Below are 17567 nucleotides of genomic sequence, written 5' to 3' on the forward strand. Positions count from 1 at the left end.
TTATCAAAGTTGTAGTGGCATCCATTTACACTATCTCAGGTATTGGTAGAGTTTAACACTCCCAGAGAAGCTATTCAAGGTTTAACCTTCTACTTTTTTATTTATTTATCTTTGTTAAACTATTGAGTTTTAATTTATCTTTGTCTTTATTATCTGTATTAAATTATTATGCATGCTTATCTATACTTACTTATCTATGCTTGTTTGGGTAAACTATTCATGGTGAAAGTATAAATTATATTTATGATAAGACTTTTATTTGTTGTGGTTTCTCGTTGAATAAAAAAAATTTAAAAATTGAATATTATCCATTTGATATGTAGGAAATTAAAATCATTAATAATGAAAAATCAGAACCGAAGTTGGATGTATGATAGAATGTATGACCAAAGGCGAGGTCTTAAGCCCAGGTTTGTTAAAGGGGTAAATGAATTTGTGGAAGTGTGTACTAGAACTCATGAATTTCTCAAAGGAGTTTTAGTTAGGTGTCCATGTGCCAAATGTCAATGTGGGAGATTTAAACAGCTGATCGACATTAAGATTGATCTATATACTCATGGGTTTAAACCTAATTATTGGGTTTGGACAGAGCATGGAGAGGAGATAACCACAGAGAATCAGATTATGATAGATGAAGACATTGAAAGCAGCTCTGCATTAGGTGGTATTATATGGGAAGAAAATTTTGATCGTTATCATGAGATGGTTGTTGATGCTTTGCAACCTAAGTTTCACATGTACATGCAACCAGCAGTGGAGGAACCAAATCGAGATGCTAAGAGATTTTATAACCTCTTAGATTCAATTAGTAAACCCTTGTGGGAAAATTGTATCCATTCACGATTGTCACTTGCTAGTAGGATGCTAAGTATAAAATCACAATTGTCTTTTGACCAGTGGACAACTTTGTTTAGAGAAATGCAAACAACTCTAAATGAAATTCCTGCTAATTATTATGAAGCTAAGAAAATTGTTTCCCAACTTGGGTTTAAGGAGGTTAAGATAGATTGTTGTGTCAATGGTTGTATGATATATTACAAAGAGGACAAAGATCTTAGACAATGTAAATTTTATGGGGAGTATATATTTAAGCCTAGAAAAGGTAAAAATAAAAAGGTTCCATATAAAAGAATGCATTATTTGCCATTGATTCCAAGGCTACAAAGGTTGTATGCATCAATGAGTACTGCCCCTCATATGTTGTGGCATCACCAAAATCGCAGAAACGACGACGTGATGACACATCCTTCTCATGGTGAAGCATGGAAACATTTTGATACCAAGCATCCTCATTTTTCAAGCGAACCGCGTAATGTTAGACTTGGACTTTGTTCTGATGGGTTTTCTCCTAATGTTCATTTTAGCACACCGTACTCTTGTTGGCCTGTTATAGTCACCCCTTATAACCTTCCACCTCATATGTGTATGAAAGATCATTTCTTGTTCCTAACGTGCATCATACTTGGAAAAGAAAATCCCAAAGCAAAAATTGATGTTTATCTTCACCATTGATAGATGAACTTAAAGAGTTGTGGGATGAAGGCGTCCTAACATACGACATTCATAGCAAGAGGAATTTTCAGTTAAAGGCCACATTAATGTGGTCCATTAACGATTTTTTTGCTTATAGAATGTTGTCTGGTTGGAGCACGGGGGGAAGATTAGCGTGTCCAATATGCATGGAGGATACCAAGGCCTTTTGGTTAGATTATGGCAGAAAGAATTCGTTGTTTGACTGTCATAGGAGATATTTACTTGAAGGTCATCCTTATAGGCGTAATAAAGTTAGTTTTAAGAAGAATGTTGAGGAAGATGAAGAACCTCCTATTAGGCTTAGCGGTGAACAGATCTGGAAAAGAGTTAGACAATATCCTAAAATAGTTGACAGAAGATGACAAGTGCGATTGAGCGGATATGGGGTGGAACACAATTGGACCAAAAGGAGTATATTTTGGGATCTCCCATATTGGAAAGATCATTTGGCTCGTCATTGTTTGGATCTAATGCATATTGAGAAGAATGTTTTTGATAACATAATGAATACTGTTATGGATACTGAAAGAACAAAAGACAATGAAAAGGCAAGGTTAGACATGGCTATACTTTGTAGGTGACCAGATTTGAATTTGGTGCAAGTACGTGAAAGTCATTGGGCAAAGCCTAAGGGCACTATGTCTTGACACTCCAACAACAAAAAAATATTTGTAAATGGGTACAAGAGTTGAAAATGCCAGATGGATATGTTTCAAATTTACAAAGGTGTGTCGATGTCAGGGGAGAAAAATTGTTTGGGATGAAAACTCATGATTGTCATGTATTTATGGAGTGTTTGCTTCCGTTAGCCTTCAAAGAGTTGCCGGACCACGTGTTGAAATCGTTGACCAAAATAAGTCAATATTTTAGGGACCTTTGTTCATCTACTCTTTGGGTTAGCGATCTTGCATAAATGGAAGCTAATATTCCTGTTATTTTGTGCAAGTTAGAAAGAATTTTTCCTATTGCTTTTTTTGACGTAATGGAGCATCTACCAATTCACTTGGCATATGAGGCACGTGTTTGTGGATCAGCTCAGTATAGGTGGATGTATCCATTTGAGTGTGAAATAGGCACGTATAAGAGATCGGTGAAGAATCGGGCTAGAGTAGAGGGTTCAATTTGTCAAGCATACCTGGCTAGAGAGACATCAATTTATTGTTCTTATTACTTTGAGCCACCTGTAATGTCTAAGAGAACAAGGCCAAATCGGAATGATGACGGTGGTGAAAGTTCATCTGAGCCTACCCTTTTTATTTTTGATCAACCGGGTGTTCCTGGGAGAGCCAACAAAGACAGGTGATTGACTAGTATGAAAATGAAAGCCGCTCACTTACATATCTTGTTGAATTGTCCTGAAGTCAATAAATTTAGAAGTCAATACGAGCAAATCCATGGAAGCAATAATTCTTTGTCCAACTTTCCATCATGGTTCCATGAACATATAAGTTATTACATTTTGTTGACTGTACTAAAATATGTCAAAGTAAATATTGTTTTTCTAAATACTATATTTTGTTTGACAAAATCAGGATTTTTCCTATTGCTTTTTTTGACGTAATGGAGCATCTACCAATTCACTTGGCATATGAGGCACGTGTTTGTGGATCAGCTCAGTATAGGTGGATGTATCCATTTGAGTGTGAAATAGGCACGTATAAGAGATCAGTGAAGAATCGGGCTAGAGTAGAGGGTTCAATTTGTCAAGCATACCTGGCTAGAGAGACATCAATTTATTGTTCTTATTACTTTGAGCCACCTGTAATGTCTAAGAGAACAAGGCCAAATCGGAATGATGACGGTGGTGAAAGTTCATCTGAGCCTACCCTTTTTATTTTTGATCAACCGGGTGTTCCTGGGAGAGCCAACAAAGACAGGTGATTGACTAGTATGAAAATGAAAGCCGCTCACTTACATATCTTGTTGAATTGTCCTGAAGTCAATAAATTTAGAAGTCAATACGAGCAAATCCATGGAAGCAATAATTCTTTGTCCAACTTTCCATCATGGTTCCATGAGCATGTAAGTTATTATATTTTTCTAAATATTATTTTTCTACATATGTCAAAGTAAATATTGTTTTTCTAAATACTATATTTTGTTTGACAAAATCAGGTAAAAAATCCCAGTAATGGCATAACTTGTCCTCATCTATTGAGTTTAGCATTCGGTCCAAAAATTAGGGCAACGAGTGTTGGTATGTTCAAGGTCAACGGGTATAGATTTTATACTCATGAGCATGCATGTGGAAAGAAGACAGATAATACATAAAGGCAATGGAGAGAATGATGCATCTAACTGGTATGGTACTCTTAAAGAGATTTTGATTGTTGATGAATATCCAAGTCTTGTTAGTTTGAGAGTCACCTTGTTTTACTGTGAGTGGCATAACCCTACCAGGTCTCGGGGATTGCATAGACACAAAGACTACAAAATAACTGAAGTATTACCTACTAGGAGATATGGGAGTTACGATCTATTCATCCTTGCACAAAAAGCTAGACACGTGTATTACATGCCATATCCACAAGGCTGTAAGTCTAATTGGAAGGTTGTGATTATATGTAAACCGGGAAAAATAATGGAAGAGACACAAAATGAGTCTGAAACCGAGGTATATCAGAATGATGAACCTCCACAAGCTAGGATCATTTTAGAAACCGAGTTTCCACCATCATTAGCATCTACATCAGGAGATGTTGATATGATACAACTTCAATTAGCTGACCTCCAGGTTCCTATTGTAAATAATGAACAGGACGATGACATTGAGATCTATGATGACGATGATGCTTACATTGATGATGATGATGGAAGTTCAGAATTCTCGGATTGAGGTTTTAGTTGTAATTCATATTTTGTAATTTCTTGTATCGATTACTTGTAATTCAAATTAAACACCTTTAAGAAACTATCTTGGACACTAATTAAATAAATATTTAGTGTGTGCGTGTGGAAGATGACACTGATATAATTTGGTTTCTGAGGAATTAGGTTTTTATTTTCTCCCTCTATTTAAGTCATAAGATGATGCTGGTTTGTGGTTTTGGTGGTCATTGCAGCTTTGGGATTGAATTGGTCATCACATAATCATGTATTGATTCTGCTGTTATTTCTTTCTTTTATCAATGTGTTGTATTTCCTTGTTTGATGTTATTATTTTCTTATGAAGATTTGTGGTCCTGGTTTGTTTGTTTAACATGAATAAATCCAGGCAGAATCATCCATATATATTATGTATATCATCTTGATGGTCCATATGAAGCTACAAAGAGTACAGTTCATGTTTACTCATTCATATAAACTGTCCACATTCTTTTATCCTTTTGTTTTCTGCATCTAATTGAGCCTTTTTTTGAGTGTTCACAGGCATCTCTATCTTGTAGTAGAAACTGTATGTGTTAGAAAAAAGTGCTTGGCATCTAATGCTTTTTTTTAATTTTCTGTTTTTCCTTTTAATACAGTATTGAGAAGCATCCACCACATCAAAAAATTTGGAAAGCTGGAATACAGTATAGGATATGGTTGGTAGAGGCGGAGATCACGGCCGTGGCCGTGGCCGAGGCCGAGGCCAAAAAGGGAGGCCTAGGCTTTCTACCGGTCACCCCCTTGACTTGCATGCGGATCCATACACTCTTGTTGGGTCATCATCAGGCACGACTGCTCCGACCAATGGGAGACCGCCACCTATTGCTACGACTACCCCCTCTCGTCAGGAGCCTCAGATACACATGATGCCTACTCTGGGTGTGCCAAGATCATGCACACAACAAGCCAATGAACCTTCCAACACTGCCTCACATGGTGTGCAAGAATGATCCAGCTATTGTAGCGCCCAGTCGAGCAGGATCTTGTGGGGAAAGACAAACCACATCTAATGGTACCCAAGATACTCATGGTCAAGGAATATCCACCGCCACTGGTCACTCCAGCACAAGTGCTCCCACGCTTAGATATGATGGTGCCAAATGGTTTGTTATTTGCTTTAAATTTTATGAATTTCATGTCTCGTTTTTACTAAGTAATCTATCCTTATCATTTTTTTTGTTTTTGATGTAGTTGGCACCCACCTAAGCCTGGTTTGAAGCGTATTTCTCAGGTTTTTAAGGAAAACTACAACAAGCCTTGGCTGAGTTTTGATGAGGCAGATGATGATACTCGAAAAATATGGTGGATAGAGTGGAGGGTAAATTTTAATTACTATATTAAAGTATTTAACTCGAAAAATTATATGGCTGAGTTTTTAAGGACCTGCATGTTTTCACTGCACATGCTAATCTCATTAATTAATTACTAAAGTACATGTCATAATCTGTTTAATTTCAACGTGATAAAGGGCTAATTTGTTGCTGATACATTTTTTTCTCGGATCTTGTTGTTTAGAATTTCAATGCCATATTATATACTATACCATCTGATTTATATATATACTTGCTGGCTGCTTTAGTTAACATGTATGTCCTTGCATCATGGACGCAATATATATTGATTTATAAGGGTAATGATCATACTATATAAACTTTAGAAACACCAATTATTATAGCTACTACCCAAGAAGAATTTGAGTCTTACTTTTTGGTATCTCTTGGTTACTTGACTTGCAAGATTTTTTAGTAATTCAGACTACTACTACCTAATATTTTTAGATAAATTAAGATTAGAAAAGATATGGTGGACAAAGTGGATATAGTAGAGGGTAAATATGTATCATAGTATGTTATATAATAACAAGATATTTTTTTTAAATAGAAATGCTTTGACATTCTTGACACGGAAGAGGATGATATCTATCAAGCTTGGAGGTTTAGAGCTGCCAAGTGCTTGCGAGGTATGCTCCATGCCATTCGCAAAAAAGGTGCCCGTCCATATTGGATCCCACCAGAAGTTCTTGGTGAATTGATGAGACGTTGGGACACTGATGCCTTTAGATAATTACAGGCGAGAAATACAGCTGCCAGGAAATCGACTCGAGGTACCTCCCTTCATACTGCAGAAGGCACCACCTTTCCAGAAGCGAGGTTACGCTTGGTAAGTTGCTTATAGAACCCTCTTTTTTACTTTATACTATCAGTTGCCATCATAATTTATACTATTATTTATAGAGTTGATTTGATATTAGTTTATACTGTTATTCTTTTGATCTAAACCGAAGCTTTGACTTTTGGATTTCTTCATCTTTGTTTCAAAATATGAGCTAAATAATGAAATAAAAAATATAAAATAAAAACAATTGAAGTTAGATTTCAGTTACCTTCTGTGTTGGTTTTCTTTTTCATTAAGAGTGGTTTAGAGTGCCTTTGATCATCATCATCATCAATTACGATATAGTCATGATTTTCATGAACTTCTTTGAGCATGCTTTTATGGGTTCCTGTAAAAAACAATAAAATAAAATGAAGTACTAACCTTCCTTAGCTTCCACAATTTAACAGAGAATGAACCTCTGAACTCTATAAAATATAATTTGCTATTTTAATTGGTTTTGTAACCTCAAAACTCAAACATGAATAACAATATGCAAAGAAAATGAAGGCTTGAAGTCATCAACGATTGTGAAGAGGATCTAATGCATTAGGAACCTTTCTCTTTTCTGAGAAGTTAACATCAAATAGTTGCCCTGGAAGATTATTATTATGTTGTTGTTGCTGCCTTTGCCTTTGATGATGATGATATTGTTGATTTTGTTTCTCTTTAATTAATATTGTTTTGCCTCTGCCTCTGCCAAACTATGCTTTTATGAGTTCTCTTTTATGAGTTCTCTTTTATGAGCATGCTTTTATGAGCTGCTCTATCTAAGTGCAATGGTTTAGTTCAGTACATATCAATTGTACACCCATATTTGTTGATACTTTGGTTACATTATGTAGAATCATTCACTTAGAAGACCATTATGTATGGATGAGTTTTTTGAGCACACTCACACTCGCAAAAAGGATAGGACTCAATGGATTGATGAACACTCTCGAAAGACAAAGGTAACTTACCTTCATTGTAATATTGGACTTATTTTTTTCACATATCCCCTTAATTTTTGCATTATTAATACTTCTAGTAGTTTATCAATCATTTCTCCTCATTGTAGGATATATTTTAAGAGCGTATGTTTCAGGCTGAGCAAGAGCGTTAGCTGCTATAGAGGCTGGTTTAACTGATCCACCGCCTGTCTCTGATGAAAACATATGGATTGAGACAGTGGGTGAAAAACGAAGAGGTAGGGTATATGGCATGGGTGAGGTAAGGGACTCTTCCATGGTGCGACCTCAAGTTGATGGTCCAACCACGACCACCAGCACTAATGTTTTGGATCTTAGAGAACAAATCGCAATACTCAATAGGGAAGTTGAACAACATGCCGCTAAATATAGAGAGCTTGAAGATCGCAACCAGAGGGAGAAAAGAGAGTGGCAACAGACTGTTGAATCCTTGCGTGAGGATCTCAACACCAGTAACTCACAGATGGATAAGTTTAGTCATTAATTGAGCAGCTTGACTGAGTATGTGAGGGCCATGGGTCCTAGTAGTTATGGATCACGTGTTCTCCCACCTCCTTCTTTTACTTTTCCAAGCTCCCAGAAAAGCACAGTCCCAGGTAGAAAACTCCCACCTATTCTGCAGCAACCAGGACAACCACAGAGTTCTCAAAGGGACGATGATTCTGACGATCTTGATGACTCAGATGATTATTTAGATGAGTATGAATAGGGTTATTTACTTTGCTTTGAATATTTTGTATTATTAGTAGATTGAATTTAAACGAATATAACTCTAAGTTTAGTTATTTATCTTGTCTAGAGTCTTTATGTTAGAGGATTATTTATTATTTTGATAAGTTTGTAAACTCATTATCTAATATTTAGTATAAATTTTATTTTTATATTTAGAAGTTTATTTATCTAATATTTTGTATACATTTTATTTCTATATTTAAAAATTTATTTGTATTAATTGTCTACTATTTTTCAAATAAAAAAAATTATAGCTATTAAAATCGACAGCAGGGTTGTCGCTTTTTAAATTTAAAATAGACAAAAAACAAAATACAGACATAGAATTTGTCAGTATCTAAGTAATTAAATCGACGGTTTTTTGTCGATTTTATTAAATAAATATCAACAAAAGTGTTGTCAATTTTATTAAGCATGTGTTGGTATCTAAATAATTAAATCGACGGCAATGTGGTCGATTTTATGAAGGAAGCAAAATTCTCAAACTCATATTATATATGGAATTGCTGTCGATTTTATTAGATTATTATCGACAGCTATAAAAGCCGTCGATTTTATTTGAATTTTGAAAAATCGACCAGTTTAATAGCGACCACTTTTGCCGTCAATTTTACCATCGATTTTTAATATTATTGACAGCTTGGCCGTCGATTTGGCCATCGATTTTAACGATATTTCTTGTAGTGTCTGCAAATTTAATTCAAATTCAAATTAAAGTCAATCAAATTTAGAGAATTCTAACTATGAGTTAACTATAAAAGTATAAGTTATGAGACATGTATAGCACAACAATTCAAAGTAAATCAATCCATTCCTTTACATATATCTAAAATCTAAAATTTCTCTACTTTTTTCAATGACACTACCAAGTTATGGAAATTCTCCATTGTCATACTCAATTGAGATGGTTTGGCTCGATGAAGACATGAGTTTCCTACCAATTTTTTAAATAATATTAAATTTATATTATTCATATTTTAAATTTGTTTGTTTATCCCCATTTAATTGTTCTTTGATTTTTGTTTATCAATTATAAAGAGAAAAAATACACGCCTCAGTTAAGAAGCTCTTGTGTCTCGATTTGTGAATTTGCTAAGAGAAAGAATATCTTACCAAATAAGATATTTTGGTGTTGGACTAAATGTGGGTAACTTCAAGACTAATATAAGACTGTGGTTAATTTAAACCAACATACCAATGTGCACATACTTCCAGAATCGTCAAGAAGATATCACAAATATAAGGCTGTGGTTGCATCGGAAAAGATCAAAGGACGCGAGAGTCTATAATTTACCATATTCTAACGAGGTCGCAGCTCTAATAGTAGAAGATTTTGATTCTGGAGATGCAGGGCGTGGTATTATAGTTTAATTAAAGTCCGGATATCTACAAAGGATTCATGAGACACACACCGCATTTATTCCTCTTCAGTATCCTATGATGTTTTCCTACGGTAAAGATGGCTATCAAGAAGACATTCCTTTGCGAGAATCTCATAGGGCTAATTAAAATAGAAAGAGACAGCGTGTGAGTTTAAGGGAGTTCATAACATTTAGAATACAAGAGAGAATGGTCGAGTATACAACTATTGTTAATGGTGGAAGACTATTTCAGCAGTTCTTGGTTTATTGCTTTTTCATGATTGAAACACAAAGGCTGGCCTACTATCAAAACAACCAAAACAAGGTGAGGAGTGATGTATATATATAAGGGATTCAAGATGCAATTGTTAGGGGTGAGACTCGTGCTTCCAAAGCAGGTAAACGTGTCATCCTACCCGCGTCCTTCACTGGTGGCATGAGATATATGTTTAATAATTATCAAGATGATATGACAATTTGTAAGGAATATGATATTCAAACCTTTTCATCATAATGATATGTAGCTCGAGTTGGCAAGAGATTGGTAGAGTTAACAATCCAATAAACTTAAAGGTTGAAGACCGGCCAAATATATTGTGTAAAGTGTTCAAAATTAAGCTTGACATGATAATCTCGAATCTTAAGTAAGAAATTCTATTTGGAGTGCTAGATGCAGGTATTACTCATCATCCAACCTTATTTTTAGAGACATGTTGCTTTAGATTGTTATAAAATAAATGGCAAAATATTTTTTTTTATTTAACATATTGTTCATTTTTTATTATCACCCTTAATTTATCAAAGCACATAATAAGGGATGTATTCGGTGGAATTCCAAAAAAGAAGTCTACCACATGTTCACATTCTTTTATGATTGAGTGGAGACCATAAAATAACAACGACAACTCAAATTGACCGGTTAATATCTTCAGAGTTGTCAGATCCTGTTTGGCACCCAAAATTGTTTAGAGTTGTATCTACATATATGATTCATGGAACATGTGGTAGAGCTTTCTCAAAATCTCCCTGCATGAAAGATGGGTACTGCACCAAATATTATCCCAAAACATTCAGTAGCACCACAGTTATCGATGATAGTGGATACCCATCATATAGAATACGAGACGCAGGAGATAGGAATCGTTACTGAGAAGAAGGGAGTCCACATGGATAATAGGAATGTGGTTCCATAAAATGCATATTTGTTGATGTCTTATCAACCGCATGTTAATGTAGAGTACTGCAACAAGTCAAATGCTATAAAATATTTGTTCAAGTACGTGAATAAAGGTCTAGATAGGGTAGCAATTGGAGTTTCAAAGGAAGCTTCCAGTGGAGAGGATGCTCAGGTTATTGATGAGATTAAACAATTTTATGATTGCAGGTATTTGTCTGCATGTGAGGCTATCTGGAGAACTTTGACTTATGATATTCATCAGAGGTGGCCTTCAGTGATGAGATTAACCTTTCATTTGCCTAGAGAGCAAAATATCATCTTTAAATATGATGACGATCTTGAGGAAATTGTGAAAGAAGAGAAAGGAAAACATACGACATTCTTAGCATGGATGGAGGCCAACAAAAAATTTGAAGCAAGTCAAGCTTTGACGTATGCTGAATTTCCAAATCAATTTGTTTATGATAGAGAAGCAAGGGAATGGCATCCACGCAAAAGAGGGTATTCTATCGGGAGGTTAAACTATGTTCCATCGGGTACAGGTGATATATACTATATGAGAATTTTGTTAGCTATTCAGAGAAGTTGCACAATATATGAATCTATTACTATTAGGACAGTTAATGGAATTACATATTCTAGCTTCCAATATGCTTGCTATTTCATGGGACTACTGTGTGATGATAGGAAATTTATTACAGTTATTAATGAGGTAGTTGAACTTGCATCTGGTCATCAATTGAGAAAACTATTTGCGATGCTACTAATATCTAATAGCATTAGCAAACCAGAACGTGTTTGGAATGCAAAGTGGACATTATTAGATGGAATACTATATGAGAGGAGAAAAGCATTGAAAAATTAAGGTATTTTACTATGTCTTTTCTTTATATAAAAAAATGTATTCTCTTATTACTTTTATTTTTATTAATAATATTAATGGTTTTATTTTGGAATTACTTATTAAATATTTCATAAAACCATCATGTGCTTTTGCTAGGACTAAATATGACTGATGACGAATTGGAAAACCTCTGCCTTATTGAGATTGAGAAGATACTCAACAGCAACGCGAGATGTTTAGGAGACTATCAATCAATGTCATATCCTGAGATGTCTGATGTTCGCATTTTTCAGAATAAGCTAATAGAGGAGGAGTTAGCATATGACACAAATGAGTTGACTCATACAAACTTATATACGGAACAAAAGATAACTCATGAGCTAAAGTCATTATTTGATGAGACACTCAATGCTGTTATTACAGACTCTGATAGTTTTTACTTCGTTTATGGGCATGGTGGGTGTGATAAGACATTTATTTGTAATGGACTTTCTTCTGCTATTCGATTTAGAGGAAGATTGTTTTAAATGTCGCATCCAGTGGAATTGCGTCTTTACTCCTACCTATTGGCAGAATGACTCATTCTAGGTTTTCAATACCCATTACAATTACTGATGAATCTAATTGCAACATCAAGCATGGTAGTTTGTAGGCTGAGCTGCTCATCCAAAGTAACTTAATAATTTAGGATGAAGCTCCAATGCTCAATAAAATGTGCTTTGAAGCACTTGATTGGACACTCAGGGATCTTATGTCAGTTACCGATCAACATAAGACACATCAACTATTTGGTGGTAAAGTTGTTGTTCTATGAGGTGATTTCAGACAGATACTTCCAGTGATTCCGAAAGGGAGTAGACATGATATATTGTCATTAGCTATTAACTCATCCCATCTGTGGTCGTTTTGTAAGATTCTGAAACTGCATACGAACATGAGGCTTCTAATGTCTTCTTCAGATCAACATGAATGTGAAATAAAGAGATTTGCTAATTGGATACTTGATTTTGGAAACAGAAATATTGGTTCTGTTGTTGGTGATGAGTTAGAAGTTAAAATTCCAAATGGTCTGTTGATTACAACTACTGATGACCCCCTCTCTCATTTGGTAGACTTTATATATCCAAATTTGTTGCAAAATATGTCAGATTACATGTATTTTCAGAGTAGAGCAATTCTTGCACCCACGCTTGAGAATGTCGAGAAGGTAAACAATTTCGTCTTGACAATCTTTCCAGGGATGGAAAAGGAGTATCTAAGTTCTGACACAACATGTCAAGCTGATGAGAATGAAGATGTACAACAAGAGTGGTTCACACCAGAGTTCCTAAATGACATCAAATGTTCAGGACTACCCAATCACAAGTTGACTTTGAAGCCAGGAGTCGCTATAATGCTACTACAAAACATAGATCAGACTTCAGGTTTATGCAACAGGACAAGGTTAATAGTTAACGAACTTGGCAGACGGTAGTGACCGGTAGAAATATTGGAGACAAAGTGTACATTCCAAGAATGAACTTGATTCCTTCAGATTCAGGATTGCCATTTAAGTTCCAACGGAGACAATTTCTATTAACAGTATGCTTTGCAATGACCATTAACAAGAGTCAAGGTCAATCATTATCACATGTAGGGCTTTACTTGCCAAAATCAGTGTTCACTCATGGACAACTTTATGTTGCTTTGTCAAGAGTTAAGAGTCGCAGTAACCTCAAGGTTCTATGTAATACCCGGTCTAACTGAAATTTAGTAAATAATAAGTTAAATAGGAGCGAATATGGTTGGAAGATTTGGCAATTGGAATTTGATAATTTAAATATGATATTTGGATTCAGTGAATTTTTCCGAGTCGGAAAATATAGTTTTCTGCGTAAAAGTGCGCAGTGGAATTTTGACCGGCAGTACCTGCTGAGATCTGTCTGGTACTACAACTGAGGAAATTGATTATGGGTAAATAAGATTAAGAAATGAGGAATTATAATTAGGGAAGGTAGAAATATTTAAAGTGCGATTTAGAGTGCTAATCTTAAAGGTTTTGGCCCAAAATTGGGCCAATGGGCAAAAATAAGTGAACCGGGCCTAAGTGGGCCCAAGACCCAACATATATAAACATTAGTTGTGAGTATTTCAGCTCATTTTACCCTAAAAAGAAGGGTTGGGGCGCTGATTTGAGAAGAGAGAAGAGAAGAGAGAAAACCTAACTCTCTTTGATCTTCAAACCACCATAACTTGAGCTACGGAGCTCCGATTGACGAGCCGTTTGCGGCCACACATTGCTCTTCTCATCCTCTACAATTCTATCTAAGTTTGGTGGTAAGTATTTCATTTATCTCTGTCCAGTTTTCGAAATTCCCCACTGTTACACGTTTTTGGGTAGTTAGTGTTGAAATCTTGTGATTTTGGGTGTTTAGGGATACTCCAATATGGATTCTAAGTGGGTTCTATCCCTACTTCATATGGGCTGAGGTAAGAAGTTTTGGCTATTTTTCAACCCGCGCGTCCGCGCGTATGATGCTTGCGCGTCGATGAGTTTTGTGGCCATCCACGCGTGCGCGTCTTTTGGAAAGTTTATATTATGTATTGAACTCTTTGAATTTGCCTATAGAGGCTCTCATGTTTCCTTCGGGAGAGATTAGGATATACTGTTGTCAACTAATTTCATAATGTACTCTAGCTGACCTAAACTTCGCGGGTCGCGACTAGTAGCTATTTACTTATGTTATATATATCTATCTGTTATCTATCTCTTAATCTCCTTTACGCCTTGTCTGTATATCGTTTTCGGATTCACGGTTTATCTTTTGTTGTCGAAACGTGAGAGATACGTCTTCGCGATTTTATTTCTACTCTTTTCAGGCTTCTCGATTAATGCTCCTTTCGAAATTACCTATATTTATTTATTAAAAATCCACCTGAGAGTCGTACCACCGTAATATCATTGACTTATGACTCGAGCATAAGGATTTGAATATTAGGGTGTTACATTCTAATTCTGGACGAAGATAGCAATCTAAAGTCATCAACAACAAATATCATATTCAAAGAAGTTTTTAATAATATTTAGGTAAGAAAAATATTATTTTCATTTTAATAACATATTATGATTTACACTTTTGTACAAATATTTAATGTAGATATAACTAATTTATCTATAATTCTACTTTCAGACTTGAGATGAAATATGCAACAGAGAGCACAACATCATATGACAATTGTTTTTCCAATGAGATTAGTAAGATACTAGGTTATCGATAAATTTTTATTAGCCTTTTGATATAAAATTTAGTGTAAAATTGACATGCTACTATTACAGTTATATATGTTCTTATTTTTTCATGTCTCATTTCTTATGGTTCAATAATATTATAGACTTCAAAGTTCAAACTGTTCCATTTGCATTTTACTTTGAATAAAGATAAAACAGCATATTCACTACGTTTATTATATAATGATGATGATAGTGTTATACTAAACTCGAGAAATTTATGATTATAAAATATTATTTTTGATTTACCATGTCAAATTTAAATGTAAGCCCGTGCATTTAGTATCCATATTATCACCTGCAACATAGTTAATAATATTGTTCAACACAAGATACACCTCCATAGAATAATTTTCACAAATCAGAGAATCACAACTAACTTCCCACGCAATCATAAGACCATTTTAGATTGCCAATAGCTTATTCCTGAAAACTGAATCAAATGGCAGACGTCCCAAACTACTAGCATCCATGTGCCATAATGATCACGGATAACGCACCCAAATTCTACTACAAGAGAGTCCAAGAGAACACTAGCATCATAGTTGACCTTAAGAAGATTTTGGGGAGGTGGATGCCACCAAAAATTTTGAACTGCATAATCCTAAAAAATTCTATCCTTCTTCGCCATTTTCAACTCATTCGTCAACGCTCTCGCAAAGCAAGAAATTTTTCTCCTAGGTCATGGCTCATTTGGGTTGAAGAAATCATTATATCTGTTCCACCAAATCCACCAAATTCCAGCAGCCACTACTTCCTCTTTACCATTAATAACGCTAGTAATTCAGGATCGGATATCATAAGCATTAGCACGATCAACAATAGAAGGATCTAAAGAATAACATACATCACGAGCAGTGGAACAATTCCAAAGACAATGTAACACGGATTCAGGATTATTACCACATTTATTACAAAGGTCACTCACCATTAAACCCCTTTTATGGCGGAAGGCATTAGTGGGAATGACATCATGAAGTGCAAGCCAAAAGAGAAATTTGACCTTTTCCGGAATAAAAAGCTTCTAAAGCCACTTCTAATTCCCATCATCTCTACATTGAAATTTTATATGCACAAGCCAATTGTACCTGCTTTTGATAGTATATCTCTTCAAAGCAGCCGATTTCCAAATCCAACTCGATTTATTCACGCTCCTTTTAGTAGGAGGAATAGCCCGCAAAAACAATTTAATATCCTCAAAAATTGGGGTGGACAAATTTCCAAAATTTCAAGTCCCATTATAGTAAACATCATCCAGCTTGAGCAATAAATCAGAAACATGAACAAATGGGAGATAATATGCAAGAATATCTAAAGGACTCCAGGGATCATACCACAAGGACTAAAGTGAATTTTCTATATGCCACCCAGGACCCTCTTTGATGGTCATATAAACTTTGGAGATGCTTTTTCACACAAAAGAACCATATTTAGCCGATCCTTGATCTTTGTTTTGCTTCAAATATCTATGAGAAAGAAGTTGCATTCACAACCGCTCCTTATCCTTCAACATTTGCCAAATTAATTTACCAATAAGCGCTACATTAACATACTGCGAATCTCTAACTCCAAGCTTTCCTAGATTCTTGGGAGCCATAACTTTCTCCCACTTTACTAAAGGAAGACTTCTACCATTCGCATTACTTTTTCACAAGAATTGATGCATCATAGAATCAATCTTGTCATGAGCATAAGAAGGGAAAAAGGGAAGTTTGCATTTAATAGACTGGAATTGAAGATAGAACCGATTTTACCAAACACAATATCCTGACCTTGTTTAGCATATGCCATTTTCAACTAGCCAATCTAGCACGAATTTTTTCAATCATTTTTTGAACTGTCTTTCGCGCAGCTCTATCATGATCAATATTCACCCCAAATATCTTCTCAAGTGTTGAGTGAAGTAAATGCTGGAAACACCAAATAAAATATCCTTCATTCTCTGAGAAATATTTTTAGAACATTGAGCTTTCGACTTGGATAAATTCACCTTAAGCACATACACTTTTGTAAAGATGTCCAAAGCTTCCATGACTATTTCAACTTGACTCTTGATGGCCTTACAAAAGAGAAACAAATCGTCAACAACACATAAGATGACAAACTCTAGGCTCTCTTTTAGAAACCGCCGCTGAAATCCAATAACCACTAGAGACAAGGTGAAAAATAATGCAAGCAAGTATTTCCATACAAATAACAAAAAGGTATAGCAACGTTAAATTTTCTTATTTCAGACTTTTTAAAAACTTAAAATTTTGAATCTTTTCTTCATTTCATAAAATGGACAAAAAAAAAAGAATATACACAACGCATAATAAATCTGACAGTTGTAGTTAGAAATTTAAAATTCTTCAACAAATATTCTAAAAAACACCAATCAACTCTATTATAAATTTTCTCAAGATCAATTTTGAAAACAATTGTTCTTTTCTTGAACTTTGTCTTTCGCGTAAAATGAAACCATAGCTTATGAGGCACAATCACGGCATATCAATTTTAGAACTTGATTAATGTTTATACACTACATGTGCTACTTATGTACCGTTTCTTTTTTTTGTTGCATGCATGGGTAAAAAACTCACGAATAATATATTTATTTTTTAATCATATAAAAAAATATAATTGAATAATTATATAAAATATTTTATACAATTAATAT

The 17567-nt window shown here is 34.9% G+C and overlaps 2 protein-coding genes and 1 pseudogene across 2 annotated transcripts; all 3 read left to right on the top strand.

Annotated features, from left to right (window-relative positions):
• Window positions 343-1895, top strand: LOC110263839. The gene is made up of 2 exons (XM_021105672.1): window positions 343-1423; window positions 1516-1895. The coding sequence occupies exons 1-2, from the start codon at window positions 343-345 to the stop codon at window positions 1893-1895; spliced, it is 1461 nt and encodes a 486-aa protein (XP_020961331.1).
• LOC107647613 lies at window positions 10605-11661 on the top strand. Its single transcript, XM_016351681.1, has 2 exons — window positions 10605-10761; window positions 10856-11661. Exons 1-2 carry the CDS (start codon window positions 10605-10607, stop codon window positions 11659-11661), a joined length of 963 nt encoding a protein of 320 aa, XP_016207167.1.
• LOC107647612 lies at window positions 12353-14707 on the top strand (annotated as a pseudogene).

Source organism: Arachis ipaensis, chromosome B06, assembly GCF_000816755.2.
Source record: "Arachis ipaensis cultivar K30076 chromosome B06, Araip1.1, whole genome shotgun sequence".
Classification (NCBI taxonomy): Eukaryota; Viridiplantae; Streptophyta; class Magnoliopsida; order Fabales; family Fabaceae; genus Arachis; species Arachis ipaensis.

Bases quoted from the DNA above. Each gene is read 5' to 3' on its own strand.
- LOC107647613 (XM_016351681.1), top strand. From the start codon at position 10,605: ATGATTCATGGAACATGTGGTAGAGCTTTCTCAAAATCTCCCTGCATG. The intron at 10,762-10,855 runs GTTACTGAGAAG...ATGTTAATGTAG, and splicing joins AGACGCAGGAGATAGGAATC to AGTACTGCAACAAGTCAAAT.
- LOC110263839 (XM_021105672.1), top strand. From the start codon at position 343: ATGAAAAATCAGAACCGAAGTTGGATGTATGATAGAATGTATGACCAA. The intron at 1,424-1,515 runs GTATGAAAGATC...CACCATTGATAG, and splicing joins TAACCTTCCACCTCATATGT to ATGAACTTAAAGAGTTGTGG.